Source organism: Ambystoma mexicanum, chromosome 8 (assembly GCF_040938575.1).
Source record: "Ambystoma mexicanum isolate Mex_15411 chromosome 8, UKY_AmexF1_1, whole genome shotgun sequence".
Classification (NCBI taxonomy): Eukaryota; Metazoa; Chordata; class Amphibia; order Caudata; family Ambystomatidae; genus Ambystoma; species Ambystoma mexicanum.
The window spans coordinates 286,419,591-286,446,741 of record NC_090929.1 but is presented as its reverse complement, the minus strand read 5'-3'; the positions used below and the strand labels follow the sequence as shown (position 1 = coordinate 286,446,741).

Sequence of the window (27,151 nt, the reverse complement as noted above, 5' to 3'; positions counted from 1 at the left end):
AGGCAAATGCCATTCGTCCTGTGCAATTTTAGTGGTTATGCAAAGCCAATGTAATGAAATGTGCATATTTCACAATGATGTGCTAATTTCTGACGATGTCCATTCCCTTGCATCTCTGGATGAGTCCCCCCACTTTAATATTTAGAACTTGACCCCTGATAATGCGGTCGGTATGTATCAAGGACAGCCAATGATAAATGCGGTGGGGTATGCAAAAGCCAAGGCCTGTGAAATGGTAAAGCCAACTCCACACGTTGTGCCCGCGACACCATGTTGACCGATTCCAACAGAGATGCGCTTGCTATCTATAAATCCAATCATGTTGCGGGGAATGTCACTGCCCCAGTGGTCTTTCAAATTCGCCATTTGCTGCTAATTTGCCATCAGTTGCTTGCCACACATATTCCCGGAGGGAGAAGGGGGCACAGACTCATCACAAATAAGATTGCCCTGGCCACACGAAGCCTCTGAAGGTAGCCCCTCCCCCACTATTTGAAGTGTTCGACCGCCTCTACCTCAACTCTCTCCTCCCCCGAAATGTGAGCCTAGTTGCCCCGTGTGCAGTCACAGAGAGAGAGAGAGGGAGAGAGAGAGAGAGAGAGAGAGAGAGAGAGAGAGAGAGAGAGAGAGAGAGTGTGTGTGTGTGTTGTTTGAACTGTGGAGAATCAATAAAAAGACGTTTGGATAACCTATGTATGCACTTACACAGACCATACCTTAATTGTCCTACGTAGGAGGTAGCCTATATGATCCTTGTATTCCCCTCTTCCCATTAAACAGCAACTATTGCCATGATTATTTTTACTCTTGCTAAACCAGCGTCATGTCATCGCCCCTAGGCACGTGCCCTAGTGCAGAGCTGGAGTCCTGGCATTCCTCGGCGAGGGAGGGGGCCCTTCTCGTTAACGTGCCATTCAGTTCGGGGAGATGGGGAACGGCAGGGGACCATACAGCCACCCCCAGTCCTTGAAAACTTTCGCCAATGGTTGCGAAAGGCCCTACAGCCTTTGCACGCTCTGATGTCGCCACCACCCCCTTTCCGAGCAGAGGAGGACGGGGGTTGAGGGGGGAGCGGATTCCCCCTGGGGAACATCCTTTGCAATGCAGCGGGAGGCGGCCAGGCTCCTCCTCCTCCTCCAGCAACCAGACACCGGGGGTGGACCTGCTTGCGCCCTAACCTGCTTTGGGGGCAGATGGGCTGCGGGGCGATCCATCCTGGGGCTCATTGTGTGAGGCTGCAGTGGCCAGGAGAGGCGGCGTGTGTGTCCATGTGGCAGCTGTCTGGAGAGCTGGGTGATTATTGTGTGTTGGGGGGGGGGGGCAACACTCGATAACATACATACGTCTTTGATGCGTGTTCGTGCTTCATAGTGACACGGAGTAAGAGTTTCACGTGGACAGAGGTTACAATGGGCGCGCGTTTGTTGTGTGCTAGCGCTTGACAGTGACACTGGTCGTTGATTGTTAGTGGCTCGCTATGACAATTAAAAACTGTCTGTGATTCTTGTGCAAGGTAGTGTGCCACAGTGACATACTGTGAGAGGCCAGTAAATTAGAGATTGTGTTAGGGTGTCACAGCGACAGTGGGTAAGATAGTTGTGTGACTGTTTGTGCTCTTTTGTGTCCCTCGAGCACAGGTTAAGAAACCTGTGTGGTTCGTGGGTGTCTTAATGTATCACACAATTCAGGGTTTAATGTCGGTGTGTTTCTTCAATATTCTAGTGTAGCCAGCGGTGAGGCGCTTGCCTGTCTGATTCTTGTGTGTTTGTGTGCATTAGTGACAGCAGAGGAGATAGCTGCGTGGGTGTGGCACTGTGGCACTGATATAGGTATCTGTTGGTGTGTAACAGGGAACACACATGCCAGAACTTTGCCACTCTGCTATACGTTGGTGAGACATGGTGACATGTCGGAAGTAACTGCGTGGGTTTGGAGAGCCCTGATTACTTACCGGTAATTTTAATTACACCTAGTCTTACTCTTCCTTGTCACAGTTCTGACACGCTCCTCTGCCTTCCCAGTGTTAAGATTGACCCGGGTTCCCGTGGTATAAAAAGAAGTGTGATCAGACATGTCTTTTTACCCTTGGCTGCCAGAGGGTGAGGCAACGCATTTTCTGGGAAAAGATTCTCGCCTTCCATAAGTTCAATACTGTAACGTGGAAGAAGGACGTAGAGGACATGTGTTGCCTGTCATGGTGGCAGCGTGCAAGATAGTAGACTGACGACGAGTGTGATAGCTCAGTAAGGTTTGCAAACATTATCACGTCTTGGCAGAGGCGGGTGAGAGACGCGTACGCTGGTATGCGTCGGCGTTTCATGGTTACGGGAACTGACTGGTATATGTTGTTTATTCACAGTGAATTGGAGTGGAATATCTGGAAAACATTGCTAAGTCTTGGTGGTGCTAAGTTACCCCGATTCATAGAGATAGGAGGTGGGATACCTCAGCGAGTCTGGTGCACGGTGCTGAGTTATGGTGAGAACAGGAGCAATAGCTGCGTGACTCTGCCCTGTGACGAAGAGCCCAACGCAGGACCTGGGACCTGTCTGAAGATAGAGGCAGCATGGCTGGGGAAACAGAAGCCTGCCAGGAGGATTTGCGCTCTTATTCCCTCGCCTACAGCTGCACCACTGGCCAGCAAGACGCTGTCCACTGGGTGAAAGGTGAGTCTCCACTTGGTGAAAGGCGGTTGTCCAACGGGAGAAAGGTGAGCGTACATTCGGTGAAAGTGGATGGCCACCAGGTGGAACTTGAGTGTGCCATGGGGGAGGCAAACATGCACTGGATGAAACGTGTCTGCTAGGTGAAAGGTGGGTGTCAGACGTGTGAATGTTTAGATTCCACTGGGTGAAAGGTGGGTGCCCACTACATATAAACTGAGTGGCTGCCAAGCACTTCCCATCCATTCTAATGTAAAATATGTTGTTTTTTAATATTGGCTATTAGGTGGCGCTAGAGCGCTGTCTATATGCTATAAGTATTGCATTGACATGCAGCTAGGAGGGAGATGGGATATGACAAGAGGCATACAGCTCTGGATGTTGTTTAGTTATTTACCAACCCTTGGACTGCCCCTGGGCATGATAATCCCTATGACCATTCCCACCTACTACCTGCCCCTACCCGCCCCAAGCACATCTTCAGGGGATCTCTTTGTTGAAGCTTCATCATGCTTTAATATCACACTTTGAGCTTTAGGTGCCTGCCATTGTTATTTCAAAGCAGTCTGATTGGAGTCACTGGCTTAATTGCAGCTATGGATGCACTTCTGGTGTAATAAAATGTCTTAACCAGGTTTGCCTTATACCAACTTGATTGAGAAGCAGTGTGTGTGTCTTTGCACTGAAGCCCATTAAAACTGGCACTGGCAAAGCCAACAGTGTTGGCATATGTATGGGTACTAGACCGGCATTCCATAGGCCCTGCTTTAATGTGCCCAGGTATTCACACAATGTTTTAGCTGTTACCACCTTATAGCCAAGTTGTACCATTATTGGCTTTGCAAATACTTTTTAAAGTGGGAGCCCTGGGGAAGGATGAGTCTCTTCAGGCGGGCATTTCCAATGTTTAGATCACTGATGACATGGGACAAAGAGGCTGGTCTTTTTAGACTATTCCCTGTCTAGTGCCCTACTTAATTCTGGAGTTGTTACTAGCAGCTTTGTGTTTGTTTGTCAGTGTATGTTTGTGTTTCTTTGGGAAGCAGGTTTATGTATCTCTCCCTCTCGGGTTAAGCTGTTATATCATTGCTATTCCAGTTTGTCAGCTACTGGAACTGTGCTGATGCTTTTGTCTCTACAAGGGACCGTGCTTCCCAGCAAAGGTTATGTAATACGGATAATTGACGTGTTTTGGTCAGGAATTGCCAGGTGATACTGACAGGCGGGAGATAGTGACAGGAGCCTGGTTTATTTAGAAGTTCTGGTATCTGGTAAGGTGTCAAAACTCATGACCATCGGCTATGAATCTGTCCTTTCCCAACCCCCTGGGCACCTCCCACTTAATGGGGGAGGACGTCCTAAACATGCACCTGCACTTTACATTATATGCTGTCCATTTTTTGACAACGGTAAGTCTTCAAGAGGGAGAATACCTTTCGATTAGTCCCTGGCGAGCTTTGCTGCCCGTGGGTTGAAGGACAGACACGACAGACTGATGAATGAGTAGGTTTTAGTTAATCTCTGGCTGTATCTGTGTAGGTGTCCCATTCCTTACAGTCCCAGAGGAGAATTTGTGGTACTGGGTCAGGGCATGGTTTTCTTGAGGGTTTCTCTCACGTGCTACAATAGCACTGCTGCAGGAGTTCACCCCTGTGGTTCTTGACAGGGAATGGTTCTGTCCATTCATGGCATTATTATGTACCTCTGTAAAGGGCCTCAATCTGTTCAAGACTGCAAAGGGGTGTTTCTAGATTTTTACCTTAGTGCTTGCTACTGTGTGTGCTGCGTGTGATTAGGGCAACACATACATCACCATAGTGTGACAGCAGAAAGGAGCCTGTCAGTCTTGCTGGCTTTCTGTTGGAATTTCTGGTCCAAACCTCTCTAAAGAAAACGGATTTATAGGAATGTTGCATCCCCATTCAAATATGGAATCCCTGTGCACATTTGTTTTAACAATCTTTGTTTCTAATAAATAATTAGAAATGTCACTCCTTAAGTTTAAGCGTTACGTGTGGAGTGTGCATCCATTCTTTCAATTTGTTGATCATTTGTAGGGACACCTATCAGCTCCTTTAATAAAATTGCATAGGTGAAGACACACTTATATATCAATTGCATGGAACCACATGGAACCATTGCCCGGAACGCCATGACTTCTTTTTTCTGATTAACGTCATGCTCAGGTAACACGGTGTGCCACTCTGCTAGACACCAATATGCTTTTCTTCCAGCGGTTATCTCCTAGTGGGGGAAAAAAGGGGCTTACAAGTGGCTTAGTATCGGTACGACGTTCATTCATCGACAGTGTTGTTTTTAATGTGTATTTTTGCCCCGAAAACATTTCTGCAAAAAACGAATCGAAAAATATAGTGGGTTATAGGTATGTAAGAGGTTGGGGGGTCAGGAATAATGTCAAATTAAAATGGAAGGGGGTGGGTTTGAACCACTCCCCAAAAATAAAATAGCAATGTTTCATTTCGTGAAAAAAATAAATCGGCAATAAACCCATGGGGGGGAAAAACACTCTTGATGAATGAACATAGAACCCTCATATCATAAAGGAATGACTGCACGTCTGTGAACCCCTGGGACCTACTGATCACTGCACAGGTCCACCTGTAGTTAGGCTGCCTCTGTTTTGTTTTGTGTTTCGAATGGTTGACGTTTCTTGACACCACCAATAAGAGGTGCCGCAAAGCAATCGCCATTAATACAAATTACATGTTATAGAAATGAATTCTCTTAAAAAAGCAAGGTGGTTGCCAACAGCAGGAACCAGAGTGCACACCCAAACAGTGAATCTGTGGCTGTCAGTCAGGGAGTTGCTGAGCTGTGTTCTCTGAGCACTAGGTCTGTCTTATACAGGTATGGCAACATGCTGTCCGAGACCTGTGCGAGAGGGAGCTCTCTGCCGTCACAAGCTTGAAATAAGCCTGAGTGCTGTGTGCAGTGTTGCTGTTCTGTCTGAGGTGTGCTCCTCTAACATCTTGTAACATGCTGTAGGCATATATCTAGTACCCCAATCAGAGGGATCGACATGCTGGTATGCATGTGCTGCCCAGAAAGTGGGTGGGCATGTACAATCTATGTGATGGGATGAAGAACTATTCCTTATGGTGTATGTTGTGTATCCTCCATTAAGAGCTAGAGACCATGCAATGGCAGGGCTGTAATCTCCTCATTTTATCTCAGAACCTGTGACTTCCGGTCAAAACCTTCATCTCCCAAACCTGTCTTTGGACATGTATGTCAAGGAAGCTGATGTTGAACATGTAACTATGATGTTGGGTTCAGCCAGTTCATGAAAATGCCCTATGGCTGTGAGGTCTTATATACTGGTCCACTCTTTCTTGCTTTGCAGAACGCTACAACGGCCTAGTTCTATCAGTACTTCGCTGCTCCATGGGCAGTCCCTCAGAGATGGAGACCTGTGTCAAGAAACTGCAGGCCTTTGGGGTCCGGGTAAGTCCTCAAAAGTCCATTGTTGGCAAGATTTGGAGTATAACTCATGATGCATCCAAACTGTGATTGCAGTGTGACCAAACACAGGGTATTTTTCTGAGATATGTGGCCGGAGACATTGGCCAGATGTTGCTGTATTTTGTGCAATAAGAAATGATTCAACGTTTAGGATAATCGCAACAGAAGTCATTACGCGTACCTGATAAGTATCTTCCTGGAAACACAAAGCCAACAGTCCATGCTGCTTGCTAACTAATGCCCGGGAGGGAGCCCTGACCCAACTCGAGAAGTAGCTCCGGCCTCCTTGCGGATTTCTGTTTCAGGTCAGTTCACCAGCTCCGGTAGGGTGAAGCGTTGTTGATGTAGCGATGTCCAGACAAGTCTTGTATATTTGCCCAGGCAGATCATGAGAGGCCACCTATAGGTATTTGGTCAGCATGTAGGATTCAGATATCCCTGCAAGGCGTTCAGAGGTCTGATGATTCAGCAATCTGTGCAATACTCATACTGCTTTCAATCGATTGAGGCTTTTCCTTAATAATAAGGCAGTGTAGTGCCTTCAACAATGGTGTGATGTGGTCTGAGTTTGGGGATGAAGATGAGCCGTGCTGCATAGCCTTGAGCCCCTTGTAGGCTGAGGAGCACTTTAGGTGCATACCATGAGCGGATGGTGTTTCAACTTGCAATAGTACTATCAAAACATGCAGCCCTCACATTACCGCTAGATGCTCAAAGGCATTTTTTTGAGTCGGCATTTACATATTAGTGTTTTTTTTTCTCCAAATATTGCTGTAAGATTGTGCATGTTGACGGAGCTGTGGTAGGGTTTTGAAGAATGGCAGTGAACATGAGTGGTGAGTAGCTGGCATGGTTTGAGAAAAGGACCTCAGTTTTGGAGAGTTAATGGTAAATACAGGTTTTTATGCTCCCCTATTTTATTTATAATCAGGCACTCCACTAATTGCTGCTGCCCCCATCCTTCCTTTGGCATAAGGGGGATCTTTGTGTCCTTGGGACACTTGTGAAACTCCATGTTGTAGCAGAGAGCATGGCAGATATCAGGGCGGTCAAAATGATACATAGGATCAGTGAGAGACCTGGTAAACACAAAGGTTGAACGTTTTACTTGGTGCAACCAATTTTCCAGGGAACAAATGAACCAAGAGAGTACAGCAGGCCCAATTCCAGCAACATTCAGGTGCTGGTAAATGTTTTGATCTCACAGAGAGTAGAGGGCAGGTTTCGTCTTGATTAGAGAAGTGTAACTCGGTCATTTAGGAAGGTTGGTGGTACTTTGTGGGCAGGTAGCTGAGATGTAGTTTACCCAATATCCTATTGGATTGTAGGTGTATGGAGAACTGTAGATTCACAATTCTTTCCAAGGCCTTAGCCACACAGCACAGGCATGATATAGCTTACGAGACTACCAGTGTCTTAGAGTTAGCACATTTCTTTAGAAGAGTAATCACACTGCCATTTGATTGTTTGGGGGACAACTCCAGTCTTCATTGATGAGTTAATCATATTAGTTGTGAGGGGTCGAGTATGGGGGGCCCTAGGTTGACCCCACTGTCATTACAGACATCTGTCCAAGGAAAAACTGTTTGAATGAAGATAGCCCCTTAAAGAAGTTGAGCTTCAGGAATGTGAAAATTCACTGAAGGACAGGGCAATGTGTTTTCAGTGTGCCTTGGGCTGGCTCGAACTATATAATATGTGCCTATAGGGTGCCTCTATTGAAGAGCACAAGGTGGTCTCAGTGGTGTTTGTCAGTGGGCCACTGTAGCCGCGTATTGCATCTCTGCTATTAAAACCTTAGATCTTGTGAAAAGCGCTTTCAAGCTGTCTCCGCTTTAGGGCGACAGGACTGAAACTATGCCATTTTTCAACTCTCAGTTACCACAGCGTGTCACAATCCTAACCACTTCCCACTTTTTGTTTGAGGAACTTTTATCTTGTAGGTTCCTTTGAACGTGGCTCCCAGTTGGAGACCATCACACCGTTCACTATACATATTCCACCCGCACACACAGCTGCAAAGTAATTATAATTCCAACTCCCTTGGACCGCTGTTTTTTGGGTGATTTTCCGTCAGTATGTCATTCATCCATATATCACAGCGTGTTTGCCTCTGAGATTTCTGTTGTAAGATAAGTCACCACCCAAAGTTGGCATTTGTTCTTCTCTCCGCACAGATCTCCCTGGAACAATGCCGGAGTACAATCCAGAACACTGTCCTTCGGCCCGACATCAAGCGGTACCTGTTCTTCAATTCCAGAGGCTTTGGCTTAGCACTGGCTGTGGTGAGAGTTACTTCTGCATACGTGAGCGATGGCCAATTGTGACTAGATGCATTGTTGAGCAAGGAAACAAGACAATGAATGCAAAGCTAGAGTGACAAAAGGCGTATAAGTGGATGGACAGGGTGTGTGTGTGTGTGTGTCAAAACAAACGGGTGGACATTGGGAATAGCGATGAGCACGTGAATCTGCTCCGGTGTTTAACTAATGACAAGTTGTTTGCTTTGTTAACCTCTGGGTAATGGGTTTTGGTTTGATATGCAACTATGTGGTTTTCAGAGGACTGTCATTTTGGTTAATGATTTTGTAAACTTTGCTGTTTCTCGTGGATAATAATAATGCCAGTTTACTTTTGCTTAGCTAGAGGCAATGGTTGTTGTTTAATGTTGATGTTTGTTGCCTTGGTTAATGATTCAGCAACGGCTGTTGCTGGTGTGGCTAGTGCTGTTTGCTATTGTTAATGCCCATGTGGATCTTTTTTGGTAGATATCCACTTTATGATTCAGTTTAGTTAACCATTGCACGTCATATAGTTGTGTCAAGCACACACACTGACTCAGACGGAAACGTGCATGCAGCTCAATCTTCCCCATTGCCGTAGCTAACCTCTGGAGCAATCTCCCACTCCATTTATGCCCTGCAACATCCTACCAACTCTTCAGAAAAAAATGAAAGACTCACTAATTAGCCTCTTCCACCGGCTTGAACTATTCCTACATATGCAATTGTACCTACCTATGTAACCAGTGAGCTTAGGGCCCTTTAGTAACGTGCATACAATGGATGGGTTCACAGAATAACTCAGACTCCAAATGACCAAACCAACTCAGGAAGATGGCAGCGTTCTGTTTTATTAACAATTATCTAAAACAGGGAGTTACAACGAACATCAACGGATGTTCGCTCAATTTTCTCTCAGAGATCTTTTCATAAAACATACATTTTATATTAAAAATACGTCAGAGGTGACATCCTACTATGTGGCAAATGATGAAAAACCTACGAAAGGTCGGGATTGGCTTAAGGGGAACATTTAAATATGCATTACATAGGAACTGGCATTGTGATTGCCTGCCCACTGTCAGGTGGACAATATATGCCTACATCTAAAACATGTAATCTTCAGAAACATTAGATACTCAGTTTTCAATTGGTCTACAAACTATGAGGTCCTTTGTTATACGGACCTCTATAATTGGTTGTCACACTTGAGCCATGTCTGGAACATTTGGTTCACTTAGCAGCATGTAAGCCCAGACCCAGGTGCAAAGACGTGGGCCTGACTCCACCTCTCCACCCAATTAGCCCAACATCTCTCATCGCCTATGCCTTCTGCCTTCTGCCTTGAAGATTGTCTTTGAACTTGGCCTTGCAAAGTATCCTTGTCTCTGGGAATACATGGGATTGCAGGCACTCACTTGTTGATCTAGGACTCCAACTTCAACTCTATTTTCATCCTTGGCTCACGTGTCAGAGGAGACCACAATCTGGTCCATTTTGAGGGTTTTTAAATTTCATACATGAATAAAACTTAGCACTCTTGGTGTTCTTTCTCTGCACCTTATTAAAGGATGATTCACCATCTGCACGTTCACTCCTTTCAAGAATAAATAGCCAACCTTGCTGCTTCAGTTTTGATACCAGGCCAGACAGCCTCGCCATGCAGCACCACGATTTCAGCTTATGCTGCAACACCATTCTCGCCTTTTCTCTTCATGGGTCCTGGTTTACTAAATTAATGACACCGATGTCCAGCTCCTGTACATTGGCGGCTTTGCCTGCATTCTATTCACTACGTATAGCCAGCTTCTATGATGACTTAATCTACTTGCGTTTCAGCATCTGTACACTTATTGAACGGTTAATTCTCTGTAGTACTTCATGCACGTTTAATCTTCTTTTTCACACTTAAAAGTTCACTTGACTCTTTAGTATGTCATTAGCTTCTTGTAAGATCCATGCATCCTCTTCAGCCAACATCCAGGACATCGCACATGTCTCTTGTTACGTCACTATCTTCTTTTTTGCTCTTTTTCATATTCCTTCCGGGAGTTCCTCCCTCAGATTGTCATTTCTTCTGGGATACATTCAATAGGGTTGTCTCAATGGGTATCTTCTTTCGAATTTACGCTGCGGTACATGGCACAATCTCTGACTTCCAACATATAGGAGGTAGGGGTGGGATTTCCTGCAGAGGCATGTAACTGCTCCTCTACATTCCACCCTCTGGTCAAGACCTCGACTACCTATTCAATTGAATCCACATTCTGGTATTTTCTCTTGAAGAAGTGTTTCTTCGGCATCCATATCTTCATCCCCCCCCCAGGGTGCCAGCTAATTTGACATGTTCATCTACACTCCAGGTCATGTAGTTACATTGTCCATTCGGATTACAATAGACCCATCGTCCCCTGCACGTCTTAGGATTCTTTGGTTACAGGAACTTTGTTCCTTCAGTTGCTATGATACTGGCCCCTACATATTTTCTGACAATTTCATCAGTCACCTTTTGGGTCATAGTCTGGATTTGACATTGATCATGACCTTCATTCCTACCACCTTCTTTGCTGTTTTCTTGCATTGGGCAATCACTAATCTGATTACACAGAATACGAACATCACTAGCAGTAATATAACTCCAAGGAGTTTAAATATATTTGCCAATCACTGCACAATCCATGAGAACAGGTAGGCAAACCAACGGTCATCTTCAATGTCATTTGTCTCATCTTCCATCTTGTTATGCAGGTCTGTCACCAACGTTATGGCCTCTCTCAAGTTCCCATCTTCTTCATCATGAGAAGGTATAAAATGTGCAGCATGATGTGCCGATTTTGGCGCAAACTCCTCCTTCCATCGCTGTGATCATATCCAGGACATATCTGTTCTGGAGGGTCATTAGTCATATGGCCCTCAGTTCTTCCTTGATAGCGGTGAAACCCTTTATGGTAGCATTGATTATCTGCAGAAGCTCCCATCTGGTGATCTGTAGCCACTTAGCATTTGCTACTGTTTGGATCCCAGGCATGCATATAGTCGTAATAATAATTGTGGCAGTCTTACTGAACAACCTGTGTTCATCAAGAATGGAGTCATACGCCCTTATTGATTTAGCTGAAAAATTATTCTCTCTTCTTGTCCGATGAAGAAGTTCAAGCAATCTTCTTTTTCTCAAATGGGCATCCACTTTTGGAAATTCACCAATGTTCAGGTAACTTTGTGGAATCACCCATGCTGCAACATGAATGAGCACCAAAGAACATAGTCTGCCCCAATCCATGGGCAACCTCAGATAAGCTCTAGATCCACAAGCCCAATATCGGTCTATGAGGACGGCTGTCCCTTCCCCCATATTTGGAACCTCAATTGTAGTTTTGCATTCTTTGTTGTATCCCACATGATTCTTTCTGTGTCTCCTGAAACACAGTGTCACATTAGCCAACTGGATAACAACTACTGTGGCTGACTCATCTTCTACTCATGTCAGTAGCTTGGCGTGTTTAGCCCATGACTATAAACACTCACCATTCACCCTCTGCACTTCTTGTACGTACTCTGTTTTCAGCAGGTGAGCTGCACAGGACATAATTCCTTCTTCCCATCCGTTTCTGATTTTCACTTGTTCATAGATCAAAAATTGGGGTTGATCCCAACATCCAGGTGATCCAGCTATTTCCAGCACATCAGGACCGTTCATTTTCTTCATCTCTTCAATGATCACCTTATCCTGTTCTGCAGCAGGATACACAAGCATCTTGCTCTTCCATCCAGGTTCCTTTTAAATTTGTAAGGTCTTGATATAGTCATCCTGGTAAGGAAACGACCATTTCGATCTCCATCGCAAAGTTGCCCAGCTTTCTTGGAATTGTTCTCGAATTGTACATGTTTCAAGCTGACTGAGACACCTTGCATTATGATCTGGAATCTGTATGAGAATTAAAGTGCGTACTGTATTCATGGCATAGGGGATGAGATAGCAGACGTAGCAACCCTCCTTAGATGTTTTGTCTCCCACCTTTCCCATGTGTTGGCACCACATGTTATTCCCCAAATGTGCTGTGTTATCTAGATAGGTATTTATCCCTTTACTATCCTCCTCCGCATCTCTCTTGTGTCTCCCAAAGGTTGTGTAATATGCATGTAGTAAATCAAAAGCAGTTTTCATAGTAGGAAGATCCGTAGGGACTTCTCCTTCAGAGGAAGTGCTAACATGATAGAGACTGTGAAATATGAGGAACCGAAAGACAAAGAGAATAATCATGTGAGCTTATATTATGCATATGAACATAAGCATCCATCTCTCATGCCATCCCACTACTCATTGTTCTTGTTCATCCTCTAGAACCATGCTACTTCCTTCTTTAATCATTTTTAATACAATCATCACATTTCTTTATGTTTGTAACTGTAAAATCTGTTCAATTATAGTAATTAGAAGTCTTATTATCACTGGGCCATTTTTTGGATCCTGCAAGAAAGTGTGAATATTAACGTCTCTTCTAACAAGAGCAGTGTAAGATCGAAGAATGAACACAAAGACAGCTAGCACAAGCTGATGAATGTCACTATCAGCAGTTACCATATGTTTAATCACTTAAAACAAATACTCTCCATGAAATGAGTCTGGATACTGATCTCGTTTCCAATTCCTGATCAAGAACTGACGTTTAGGCATAACTCTGATGCTTCAATATGTATTTCTTAAAGTTTTTTCAAAATTCCTGGAATTCTCTACAAGTCTTTGCACTCTCTGCTAAAATATCTATAAGGAATGTTCATTGAATTCCAGTCCAATATAAAATCTGTATTAATCACTCATTGTTTAGTCATCCTTCTATTTGGTCATCAATCGAGTCTGCACACACTGAACATTTTCTTCTTGTCTTGTTTCTGGATTGGCAATGGTGGGAGGGTAGGTCTTTCCTTTATAGATCTTCACATCACCCAGCTGCAGCCAAGCTCTTCTTCCATATATTTTAACAGGGCAAGGGGACACGTCGTCAACACACAAAGGGCCATACGAACATGGCACGTTCCACTTTCTGGTAAAATGTCTAATTAGGATTAGGTCCCCAACATATAGCTTAGATGGTGGTAATAGTTTGCTTGGATTGGTTGTCAAATTATCTTCTTCTGTGTTCTTAGACCCACCCCTGGCGCTTGACTTGATCTGAAATGAAAGAACTGCTAGAGGTCATAGATGTCAAATAACCATGCATCTCATCAACTAAAGTTTTCGCTACGGTCTGGGCATCACTTCTACTCCTAGACAGAGGTGTAAGGGGCATTCTCATTCCACACCCTGTAACTAGCTCCTGTGGGGTGAGGTGGTGGACTGATAATGGCTGATTCCGAAGGGCATATAAAGCTAAGGGTAGGCAATACATCCTTTATTTTTTATTTTTTATTTAAAATGTTTTGTTGATTTTATAAACTTTTCATTTTTGTGTTACAAAAGTATAACATCAAGAAAAAAAAAGAATATCAATCACAAATCATTATTTGCTTGCATTTCACTCATTCATTTTGTTTTTCTTTGGTGATTTCCAACCAAAATTTAATTATTGTCAAAATTAGGCATTTGTCTTGTCCTCTTAATAAATTGTCCCATCTTTCTTGAGTTGTCAATTGTTTTTGTGATATCCCGAAATAGTCTCTATACAAGGATCTTTGCTCCTTCAGTGCCGGGCAGATCATAATCAAATGAAATAGAGTTTCCTTGAAGTTTGTATCTTTACAAAAGCGACAATCAGGAGTTATTTTGTTTGATTTATCCATCATAGATTGATATTCCCGAGTCGGTAGGATGTTAAGCCGAAAGCGTAGATCACGTATGTTGCAATCCGGGAAGTAGTTTAGGTAGGCAGGCAATTCATGGAGACCTCTTATTTCAGTTTCACATTTTAGATATCGTTTGTATTTGTTTTGATCAGCGATGGTTTTGATCCAGTCATTAGTCTGTATTTTACGCTTTGCATACTGTGGTCTATTAATCAACATTTCCTCAGAGAAATCTTCAGCTTGCATTTTCAATTTGATTTCAGAAGGCCATTTGGTCAGTGCTGTGATATGAACTGCTGAATTATTTTCTCTCAGGATTTTCAACGATGGGATCTTGTCTGTGGAGATTATTTTCCTGAGAAGATCCATTTGCTTCCAAAGAACTATTGATTTAATGGATTGGATGGCTAATTCATAGCGGATTCTCTGCATCGGAAAAGACCTTGGAAGAGATAGAGTTTTCCTCCAAAATAATGCTTCATACCTGGGCCAGTTCATTGTTTGTTGATTGATCAGAGATTCGGTTGCATACGTCAAGATTGGGATTACTTTTTGTTTATACAAGGCTATTGTGGCTTTTATTAAATACGTTCCGTATTTTCTATGGAAGAAGCAGCCTTGTCTAGCCAGGGATCTGGCTTTTCCCTCAATATGGTTCTTCCACTCTTGTTCATTTAAAGAAGGATTAATCATTACACCTAGATATTTCATTGCCTTGGTTATTACGATCTCTTCTCTTTCTAGATATATCTTTAAGGTACGTTGTTTTTTAAAAAATTTTCACGTTGCGAGTTTCATTACCTTAGTTTTGTTGCTGTTTATCACCAGGTCATTTTCAAGCATGTCATTTTGAGCTTTGTCAAGAGATTTTTGTAGACCCGATACAGTTTTGTCCAAAATAATGATGTCATCGGCGTATATTAGCGTCTGTATAGGCTCGTTGTTGATCTTTGGTGGGTTAGCCGCTAAAATTTGGATTTTTTTGCCAAAGCTGTAAGTATACAGATTGTAAAGGCAGGCTGCCAAGGGGCATCCTTGCTTTAAGCCGTTACAAGTAGGATTGGGGTTTGTCACCATCCCGTCATTGGTTAACCGGACTCTGACAGAGGTGTTTGAGTAAAGTTGTTTGATCGGGTTCATAATAGAAGATGGACATCCCCAGGCTGCGAGTTAGGACCAAAGCCTTTGCCTGTTTACCGAGTCAAATGCCATCTTTAAGTCTATAAAGATGGCATATACTTGGTGTTTCTTGCTTATTGCCTCATAGTTTATCAAGTTCAATAACAGGAGGTTGACATTTGTTCCTATTTTCTTGACAAAACCAGTTTGCCTTTTTTCTTGTCTTCCATTCTCCTCTGCCCAGTTGTTAAGTTCTTTTACCAGATAACCTGCAAATAGTTTCCCTAAGGGATCCAGCAATGCTATAGGTCTGTAATTTACTGTGCTTTTACGATCACCAGCTTTAAAGATTGGGATCAAAACAGCCAGCATCCAACTATGAGGGATTTCTTTTGTACTTTCAATGAGCTGAAGAAGAAGTGTGAAGAAGGCTGCCCATTCATTTGGACTTGCTTTGAGGTCAACATTTCATAATCCATCGTGTCCAGGGGCTCGAGAGGGGTTCAAGGCCATGATGGTATTTCTTACATCTTCTAAGTCCCAGTTGAGATAAATCCATCCCTTTTTCAAAGTCAATTTGATCCTGGCAAGCCTTTCTTTTAGGAGGCTGTTGAGTCTCTTACCTATTCCGTTCACTTACGGGTGATACACAGAAGAAAACTTGTGCTTTATACTTAATAGAAGCTCTATTTGTTCGAATAGTTCATAGACAAAATGCGGCCCATTATTGGTCCTCAGCAACTCATACACACCACACCTCGGGAAAACTTTGTGTACTAAAAACCTCACTGCGCAAGTGGCATCAGGGTGTATACACAGACCTGTTTTGATCGACCTAGAAAAGGGACACACCACCACTAATACCTACATCCATTACAGACCTGCAGCATATCAACATAGTCGATATGTAAATACTGAAATGGACCATTCAGTCTAGGTATTACCCCTCTGATCATTCTCAGTGTGTTCCCAGCAGTAACCTTTTAACATACAATGCAGTTCACCATAAATAGTGCAACGTGTTCCAACAAAATAGGAAGGAAACAGTATTCTGCAATCTTAGCAGTAAGACTCTATCCAGTAACATGTGCAGGATAATGCAGCTGTTCAAGAGCGACCTTTAATAACGTTACTGGTATCACTGGCTTTCCAGTGCTCTCTTGTCGCCATAATGCTTCTGTGGGGGGATAAAGAACACCCTGTTCATTTCCATCGTTTTTGCTCTTCCTGTCGTGAACTTCCTTGAATCTCTATTGGTTGGGTTATCGACAACTTATTAAACCCCTCTTGCACTAACATGGTTGTAACTACTTTTTCTTTAATACTCTCAGTTTCAAAACTTGAAAGTTCTGGAGAATATGAATCAACCCCTTTGGCTTCTTCGTCTGTGGCCTTGTTCCTGCAAGAGATAAAATCTGTTTGCTCAGTATGTGCTGCACATTTAACGCCCGCTATGGCCACTGAGAGTTGCAGGGCCTTAATAAACCTATCCAATAAGGATTCATGCTGCACTGGAGTGCTGTCTGCGTAGAGGTAGCTCCTCCTTTTCCAACGTGCCAACCTTGCATGTACGGTTTATGTCACATAGGCGAAGTCACTGGACACCGTCATTTCATGCCCTTTGTGTTTTTCGGGTGCGACGATAAGCGCTACTAATTCTGCTGATTGTACTGAAAAGTGAGACAGTGGTCTTGAACTCGCCACTACTTCAAATCCTCCATTTAACCTGTGTCTTATTATTTCACTGCCTGTATGCCTTTCCTCACTAGTCTGATCTATTTTCTAAGAACCATCAATAAAGAGATTCTCCTCTCCTGCTAAAGCATTCTCTTTCACACAAGGTATATCATCATAAAATTCAACATAATTAGCACAGTCATGCACATGATCGCCTTCTTTTACTGGATCAGCTATAAACGGGGCAGGGATCACTATTTTACGTCTTACAATTTTAATCGCTGGGTTAGAAATCATCATTACCTCATAAGCAGAAACTCTTTGGGATGTCAGTGTTCCCTTGGGTTTCTCCAAAATGGCAAATAGAGCATGCTTCACGAAGAGGGTCATAGAGCAGCCCATAACAATACTTGTGGATTTCTTGATCGCAAACACAGCATCTGCCAAAGATTGTTCACAAGGGAAGTGTCCTCTCATAACTGGGTCTAAAATCCCACTGTAATACACCAAATGTTTGTACCCCAATGTGGTTCTCTGAGTAAGTACTGCTGTCATAACTGTCCCGTTTGTGTGTGAAAACAAATAGAATTCCTCAGCATAATTGAGAATTCCTAAAACAGGTGCTGTACAAATTGCTTTTTTCAACTTCTCAAATCCTTCCTCTATTTCTTCAGTCCATTCCATTTTATTTTACCCGCTTGCACTTTTTTAATGCTTGCAGAAGTGGTCTTGTGTATGTGCTATAATCAAACACCCAGGCTCTAACATAGTCGCATAATCCCAAAAACTGCTGCATCTGCCTCACTGTGTTTGGTTTTGAGGTTTTCATAATTGCCCAAGCTCTTTTAGGTGTCACTTTTTTTCCTTCATGCTAAATCAACTGACCTATATATGACACCTCTTCTTGACAGTATTGTAACTTCTCCTTGTCTAGTTTATGTCCCTTGTCTGTTAAAATAGTCATCAACTGAACAGAATCCAGTCTGCACTCATCTTCTGTGGTACTACAAATCAAGATGTCATCTACGTATTGTATCACCACACTTTTGAGATCAATATTACCTAAACCCATTTGTAGCACTCTGTTAAAGATTGATGGGGACTCCCAATACCCTTGAGGCAAACAAGTACATTTTTGTCTTTTTTGGTGAAACGTAAATGAAGTCAAGTCTTGTGACTCCTTGTGCAATATAAATATCCACAACCCTCCTTTAGATTTGTTAATCAGATACACTGCTGTATTACACACTGGTTCTGATGGTACCACAATATCCTGATTCATCAGTGATGAAATAGTCTGAAATATACCCTCATCAGCTTCTCGAGACATGGGGTATTGTTTTGCTCAAGGTGAAATCACTCCTGCCTTAAGCTTTAATTTAACCTCTCCTATCCACTTCAATAAACCTATGTCATAAGAGCTTATCGTCCATAAGGCACTCGGCACCTTTTCCAAGTGTTCCTGAAAAAATGCAGGTCTTTGCCACATTATCACCATTCCCTGTGGGACTTCCCTTTTCTCTATCCTTATCCAGTATGTAATGCTCATGAAGAACAACACTTTGTCATCTGTTCGGTCCTTCCTGAACATATCGTCATTAGTTATGTCAATCAATCTTTACCCTTCCTCAAGAGCTTTCACTGTTCCCCATGGTCTACCCTCATCGCCTATCCCTTCAAGCATTGCCATCTCATTTTGTACTATGGCTGCTTCCAACTCTATAGGAATAGTCTGTCCACCTTCCTCATCCATAGGTATTTGTGGCCTAAACAGACACTCATCCGGTATTCTCACAATCTTTCCCACCAGGCCAGGTAGCCATGTCAATAAAATGTTTACTCTATAAAGAAAGATATCCGGATCTATCAGAACATCTCGCAGAGCCACGCGCCCTGTGAATGCCAATATAAACTCTCTCACATTTAAATAGTATTTTCCTGGAGTGCAGTACACTATTCCTTGATCAGTAAATGAAATCATCATATAAAGTTTTGTCACTAAATATCTTCCCAGAATATTAACTGGTGTCTGTCATGAATATAACGGGGGAACTGACATTTCACATTCTCTTATAGAGACTGGTAATTTATAAGTAAAAGGAACTTGACTTGTAGCTTCAGAGAACACTTGAGCATTCAGGGCAATACCTGACATTGGCTATTTTCCCTCTCGTATACACAAACGAGTTGCTCCAGTGTCTACAAGAAAAGAAAAGGATTTGCCTCCTATCACCACATCGACCCTTGGTTCCTCATGGGAGTCTGGTGTCACCGATAGTACTGAACACATCAAGTCACCCTGTGAGCTGTTCTATTGTGGATACAGGTTCATCCCTGTCCCTGTGAAAGCATTTCCTCCTACCACAGTGACACCTCCTATTCTGGGTGTCAGTACTTGTCCTGTGTTTGCATACTGTTGTGTCGGCATAGGGGCTTGTTGTGACTGCCCTTGTAGCGGATTCATTTGCACTCGTTCCTGCTGTTGTACCTGCTGTACTCGCAGCGCTTGTGTCTGATAAAATGTGTGATTTTGGGCAAAACCTTCTCTGGTCTGTGTGCTGTACGGTGGAGGATAAGCTGTCTCCCCTCTTGAGAACTATCCATTTTGTATATTCCCTTCGCTCACACATATGCGTGCAATGTGTCCTGCCCTTCCGCAATTCCAACATACTGGAGGAACTCTCCTTTTAGTCCCTCCTCGGTTATATCCTACCTGAACATTCAGGTTCTCATTCTGCGTTCCTTGAAACCCACCCTGATTATTTTGAAATCCGCCTCCTCTTCCTCTGTAACCCATACCTCTGCCTTGTGGTATGAACCCATATTCACCTTAATACATCGGGTGCCCATTATTCACCTGCAAAGTACCGTTGTTTTCAGCATTGCCAGTCCTTCTCTGCTTGTCAATACCGCCCCTTCTATGGCATATTTTGACAATGTTTACTGAACTAACTTGGCTTCCTCGAGATTTTCCTATTCTCATCCTTCTTTTTCTTCTCTTGTAATAACCGACAACGGTGCACTATCGTCAATTGTATCTCATCTGCTTTTGTACTGGCTCAGGCAATCCTTGACATAAAATGTGGTAAAATAATGCCACTGTGTTTTCCCATTGCTAGCGAGTTCCAAGCTGCCATTTCTCCTGAATATCCTGAATGTAAGCAATAGGGTCTTCAACTTCCTTCATTTTACATGTCATAATTGCTCCCATATCTGATGTGTAAGGCTGCTGTACCCTGAGTGCCCTCCAAACATCTGCTCTACAAATATTAAATGGCACTCCATCATGCAAAACTGTGTTTTGTGCAGTCGCACTTGAATATCCCGCTCTTCTCCATATGTCAATAGCCCTCTCCCCAATAATAGGTGCCAGGAGGCCTTTTATGTCCCCTAGGGCCAGCGCATTTGCTCCTGTCATTTTCTCTTATTCGTATATATCCATTTCCCAGCACCCAAAGTCAAACTAGGGAGCTTGCACCTTACGTTATCCTTGTCCATCTGTGGCCACGGAGCCCTTGAGTTTCTGAACGATATAAGTCTGCACAGGCAGAGTAAGTGCATATAATACAATTAACAGTGTAGATAACAGCAAATAGGTCTGACGACGATTCAGCAGTTTTTCCAAGTGCGTTGAGGCACCACCATGCAAGGAGGGGAGACCGGGAAGATAGATAGATGATCTTTAAGGCATGGTAAATTCACATTGTGCAAGTGCACAGACGGTACAGGAGAGAGGGGTGGGGAGGAATCCAAGTGCACCAAGTTAGTCAGAAACTGGGTAAGTGCTGAGAGAATGCCATTCACATGGTTCATTGACCAAGTGCAGTAGCAATGAGGCAAGTGCAGGCCTGGAGGCAAGTGTGCAAGGACTGGCAAAGGTGCCAGGGACCTGTGAGACTCTGAGGTACACCTGGCGGCCAGTCGGCAAGCTGTGTGGAAAAAGAGGGAGTTAGGGGTAGAGCAGAGAGGGAGGTTAGGAGGGTAGAGGGAGAGAGAAGGAAGAGGAGAAGAGGAATCTCTTAAGGAGTTTCCGGAACCTAAGGAGATCAGGCTCAAGACGGAGGGCGGCAGGGAGGCTATTTCAGACTGAGGCACCTGCTGAGGATAAAGATCTTCCTCCAAATCTATGCTTGGAGAACCGGCTCACTTGCAGATGGTTGGAGGTAGATGAGCGGAGGGCTCAGGAGGGACAGTATTTAGGGTTCCATGTAATAATGTCGCCACAAAAAACTCGCCATGCAAAAATATCGCCGAAAAATTGCCGTTTTTTGTGGTGACATTATTGCATGGACCATGCGGAGGACACCCCCGCAACCCCCAAACTTTTTTTTTTTTTGGCTCCTGTCCCCATATATATGGTCACCCAAATAATATCGCACAACATTTTCCCAGTGATATTATTTACGGCGACCATATATATGGCGATATTATTACCTGATACCGTATTTAGGTAGGCATTGTTGCAGATAGGTAGGTCCCAGTCCCCAGAAAGCCTTGTGGACAATGCAGAGGGTCTTGAACTTGATACTTGCAGCCACAGAGAGCCAGTGGAGGGATTTCAGCACCTGAGAGATGCTGTCCCTGGGCTTGAGGCTAAGGATAAGTCTTGCGGTTCTTTTCTGGATGAGTTGCCGAGGGCAAAAAGCAGAGGTAGGGAGGTTGAGAAAGAGGCTGCTGCAGTAATTCAGCCTATAGAGAACCAGGGCTCTGGAGACAGTGAGCCTTTGGGGGAAGGTGAGAAAAGGAAGAGTATCTCTGAGGAGGTGCAGCTGGTAGTTGGACTTTTTAGAGATGTCCGAAATGTGAGTGGAGAAGGAGAGAGTGGAGTCGAAGATGACCCCAAGGTTTTTTGCCTCGCAGGTGGGTGCAGGGCGTAGGGCCAAGGGGGGCCAGCCAGAGTGAGAGTGGGAAAACAGGAGCAGGAGTTCCAATGCGAATGATCTCAGTCTTACTGGCGTTGAGGCAGAGGTTGTTTGCAGCACACCATGACTGACTTGCGGACAGACAGTCAGATATGAGCGAGCTAGAGGAGGTGGCTGAGGGTAGCCTGAAGGAGAGTTGCATGTCATTCGCATAACACTGAAAGTTAGAGATGAAAGTGGCAATCACACATGCCAGGGCAGCCATGTAGACATTGAAGAACCAGGGGGATATTTTAGAACCCTGGGGAACGCTGCAGGTTGAAAGAGTGATAGTAGAGAGAAAGGACTCAAGTTCCACCTGGGATGGGCGGTCGGAAAGGAAGGAGGTTAACCATGCCAGAGCCTGGCCTGTTATCCCCAGGGTGTCATGGAGACTTGCGTTCAGGATGTGGTTTACAGTGTCAAAGGCAGAGGAGAGGTCAAGAAGAATGAGGACAGAGGGAGTGTTAGCATCAAGATTTGCGAGCAAGTCTTCACGGGTGTTCAGAAGAGCAGTTTCCGTGCCACTGGATGCTCTAAAGCCAGACTGCTGGTCGTGGAGGCAACCAGCAGATTCAGTGTGGAGGGTGAGCTGAGAGATAGCCAGCTTCCCCAGGAGTTTGCCCAGGAAAGAGGTGATAGAGATAGGGCAGTAGTTTGCTGGAATGGATGGGTCAGCAGAGGGTTTCTTAAGCAGGAGGTGCACAATGGAGTGCTTAAGAGAAGTAGGGAAAACTCCAGTGGCAAAAGAGAGATTGCAGAGATCAGCTAAGGTTGGAGCGAGAGAGTTGATGTTGTCCTTAATGGTTTTGGGGGGGCAGGGGTCCACCTGTTTGGATGAGGCCTTCATAGACCGGACTTGTCTAGTGACCTCATCAGGTGTGATGGGATTGAGAGAAGAGAGGAGAAGTGGTGGAGGGGCCCAAGGGAGGCTTCAGAGGTGTTGGTGTATGAAGTGGTGTGGAATTGAGAGAGGAAATGATGTCTTGGGTTTTTGCGGTGAAGTGTGCAGCCAGGGCCGAACAATACCTGGGTGTGTCTGACAGAAGAGGAGGCTGCTGCAGGATTGACCAGTTCCTTACAGACTTTGAAAAGTTTGCAAGTTGTTTGATGCCCCGGAGATGCAGGCTTGAAAAAAGACTCTTTTCTTGGTGTGGATGCAGAGTTGATATTGCCTTTGAAGGAGGTGGCAGGCCAGATTGTGGGAGGGTCCACCTGACACGTTCCATTTCCACTCAGCTGCCCTACACTTACATTGAAGGGCAGCCAGATCCGAGTATTACCAAGAGTTGCACTTTTTGGAAGGCTTCAGTCGGACCCTCATGACAGGACCAAGGGTATAAAGGGTGTTAGAGATAGAGAGTTGAAGTTAGCAAGGGCTGTGTCAGGGTGGGAGTCAGCCGCAGGAGTAGGAGGAAGAGAGTCGGTGGAGGCAAAGGAAGCTGCTGTCACTCTTCATGGGTCTGGTGACTTTGAAACTGAGTGGCCCGCCTGGTGTGCCGATGCGAGGGGAGAGGAGAGCCTCAAGTGTGAAGAGAGAAGAGAGTGGTCGGTCCAAGAGAGAGAGAGGGATGTCGGTAGAGATGATAGCATTCAAAGTGTGGCCCACTGTGTGCATGGAGCCAGAAGGTAAGATAGAGATGGAGAGAGAATCCCATAGGTTGCGGAAAGGTCCTAAGAAGTCAGGGGAGTCCAGATGGATGTTGAGGTCACCCAGCAGGAGGAGTTGAGAGGAGGAGGAGAGTAGAGAGGAGGACAGGTCATCCCATTATGAGGGGAAGAGAGTGGACTGTCCTGGTGGCCAATAAAAGGTGGGCATGAGGAGAGAAGGTTTAGGAGAGAGTGAGAACCTGCAGACTAGTAATTCGAAGGAGGAGTGGCAGCAGTCACATGAGCAACCGTTTGTTGTTATGGAAAAGATTGAGCTAGCATTTCTTTCCTATATGGATGCATGTGTGCCTTAATAAATGCTTTTTATTAGAATAAATGCAGAAAAATAGTTTTTGCGAATTATATTTTTATATGACAAAAAATAAATGTGGATAAATATAGAAAAAAGGCCAAAAAATAAATATGGATAAATACAGACGGAAAAGGCAGAAAAGTAAATACCATAAAACCAGAATTCTTATTTATAATTCTTATGTCAGTTCCAGAGTCTTATTTTTTCTTTAATTTTTAAATAGGTAGTTTCTAAAAAAGAAGGGAAGATCTCTATAAAAGGGAATCTATTATGACAAACTTTAACATAGTGAAGTAGACACTTTCTTTCTTCCTCATAATTTCTTCCTCTCCTCTCTCTTTTCCTCTCCCCCTCTTCCCTCTACTCTGGCAGCCCCCTCCTTGGCTGACACACACCCTGACACAGGCCTTTCCATGCTCCACTCTGCTATATCTGACACTCTTCATGTCCTTGCCCCTGTCATCAGGTTCCGCTTGAAGCCCAAAGCCAAATGCAACTCCTGGTATGACTCAGACCTCGTCAACCTTAAAAGCAAGTGCAGGGTGGCTGAGAGGAAATGGCGTGCTTCTGGTACACCCGCTGACAAACTGGCCAGCCGCCTGCTCCAAAGGCCACATCCAAGCTTGTGTATCTGCGGCATCGAACAACTAAGCTGAACTCTTTAAAATCTGCCAGGAGCTGGCCAATCCTGCTGCAGTCCCTACCTCTCCTGTCCCCTCCCAGGCCCTGTGCACGGCCCTGGCTTCTCATTTCATCTCTAAAACCCAGGACATCCTGTCCTCTCGCTCTTCCTCTCCCCCTAATCCCTCTACTCCCTGCTCTTCCTCTGGCCCTTCTTCTGCCACCTCTCCTCCCTCCTTCTCTGCCTTTGCCCTGTTCTCCGCAGACAAGGTTTCTAGACAAGTCTGATCTATGAAATTCTTGTCAATACAGGTTCACCCCTGTTCCTCCAAAACCATCAAGGACCACATTGACACCCTGGCTCCTGCTCTGGCTGACTTCTGCAACCACTCGTTCACCACTGGAGTCTTCCCTTCCCCCCTAAAGCACTCCCTTGTGCACCGTCTTCTTAAGAAACCTTCAGCCGACCCTTCCAGCCCAGCTATCGCCCAATCTCCATCAGGTCCAACTTGTATCCTTCCTCTCCTCTATCTCTATCTCTACCTGTGGTGTTCCCCAGGGGTCTAACCTCTCTCCCTAGCTTTTCAACCAATACCTGGCACTTCTTGCCCACCGCATTGCCACTCTCTGCTCCCAACCTTCAGTGCTATGTGAATGACACTCAACTCATTTTCAGGCTCCCTTCCACCACCTCTTCTCCTTCTCTCATCTCTGACTGTCTGTCTGCTATCTAGGAGCGGTGTGACACCAATGATCTCTGCTTGAATACCATTAAGACCGAGATTCTCCTCATCGCCACACCTGCTCCCCACTTTCCTGTCACTCTCTTGCTGGCATCTTCTGGCTCTCTTCCTGCTCCCACCTGCGTGGCTAAAAACCTCAGGATCATCTTCGACTCCACACTCTCCTTCTCTCTTCAAATCTCTGATGTCTCTAAGAAGTCACACTACCTGCTAAACCTCCTCAGGGGTATTCTTCCTTTCATCTCCTCCCCCCAGAAGCTCACTGTCTCCAGAGCTCTGGTTCTCTCTAGGCTGGATTACTGCAACAGCCTCTTTCTTTATCTACCTGCCTCTACTCTCCACCCTCTGCAACTCATCCAAAACAGGACTGCGAGACTTGTCCTTGGCCTGAAGCCCAGGGATCGTATCTCTACAGGACTGAAATCCCTGCACTGGCTCCCAGTGGCCATGAGGATTAAGTTCAAAACCCTCTACATTGTCCACAGGGACTTCTGGGGCCTGTTGCCTCAATACCTTCAACTCTATCTTCCTAAATAGCTTCCTTCTCGAGCTCTTCGCTCATCCGCCTCCAACTCCCCAGGGTCACTCACTTTTCGAGGCAACGTGTTGGAGGTAGATCTCTTTCTTCTGCTGGGGCCTCCCTCTGGAACAGCCTCCCTGCCTCTCTGAAACTTGAGGAGAACCATCTCCGGTCCAGAAGCACCTCAAGACCTTCCTCTTTGCTTCTGCTTTCTCTCCTCCCCTCCCCTGCTGATCTCCTGGCTGAAAATGACATTGCACTGGCTGAGGTTACCGGGCTACCCTCTGTTCTCGGGCCCCGGTACCCTCCCCCCATTTCCACACTTGCACTACCCCCTTTGCAACCCTTGCTCTTGGGGACTGTTTCTGTATCCCTGCAGCCCCCTATGAGCACTTGACACCTGATGTCTTCACTTATCCTTGCACTTGCCACCAGCTGGCTGCACTTTTTATTTATTGTCTTTATTATATTACTTTTTATCCTATGCTTTCACTGCCCCCATCACTTCTCCCTTTCCTCCCTCCCCTACACTTGCGCAATCTCAATTTAACCTGGCCTAGTACGATCGCTGTCTCTGTCTTCCCTCTGTTCCCCTTCCCTTGCCTCGTCGTGCCTTGAAACACTTGTATATATACGCGTTATATATGCCATATCATATCATAATCGTTTAAATCTGAAACAGAAAGGTATTTGATTTAGCTGTCCCCATTTTAGCATACAAATTGAAAAGTCTAAGAATTGCTTGAGCAAACATAGTCGTTACCACTAGTTCAGCTCTTATTACCTGAATGGGAACAGCTTGAGGTACGCCTGAAATACCTTTACATGGTCTACCCTGCCATCTAATCAAAAACAGATCAGCTTGCAAGAGTTAATTTCAATACCATATAACAAGGATGGGACTATTTTGGGAGAAAACATCCTGATCGATGGTAAGAGGGAAAAGCTGCCATACCTGTAATTGCATTTTTTGGCCATGCTTACCAATGGATTAATTACTTTTTATTAGCTACATAAAAACTTTTTTAAATTAGTGATTCAGTTTTGCTTACACAGGAATTAAGATCCTAGTAACTAGTGTCATTCTGGCCAATCTTACTATGGAGGGTCCTTAAAGGATTTTGGATAATTAACATGCTTATTATATTGGAGAACTCTCCTTTGTGAAACTTGGATCTTCAGTTTGATGGATCTTTTTGGGAAAACAGTTTGTTTCTTATTCTTTTTTTTTTCTTATTGTGTGTTTATTCTGTTATTTCATTTTTTCTTTGTATGATGAAGATTTTATTGATGTGGATTTTGGAAAATGATTGAAGAATTTTATTTTATTTTAAATTGTATCTTTTGTATTGCTCTAAATGTGTTAAAAGTCAAATGTTGGCTATTGCACAATAAATA

The 27,151-nt window shown here is 44.4% G+C and overlaps 1 protein-coding gene across 5 annotated transcripts in view; it reads left to right on the top strand.

Annotated features, from left to right (window-relative positions):
• Positions 1-27,151, top strand: part of TMEM268 (transmembrane protein 268) — a 454,643-nt gene that overhangs the window by 298,580 nt on the left and 128,912 nt on the right. For 3 of the 5 annotated variants that reach the window (XM_069609679.1, XM_069609680.1, XM_069609681.1), the window contains exons 2-3: positions 6,028-6,128; positions 8,324-8,431. In XM_069609679.1, coding sequence (XP_069465780.1) covers positions 6,028-6,128; positions 8,324-8,431 — 209 coding nt within the window. Of the gene's footprint in view, positions 1-918; positions 1,303-2,359; positions 2,667-6,027; positions 6,129-8,323; positions 8,432-27,151 lie in introns of those variants that run through there. The other 2 variants (XM_069609677.1, XM_069609678.1) reach the window with 2 other exon arrangements.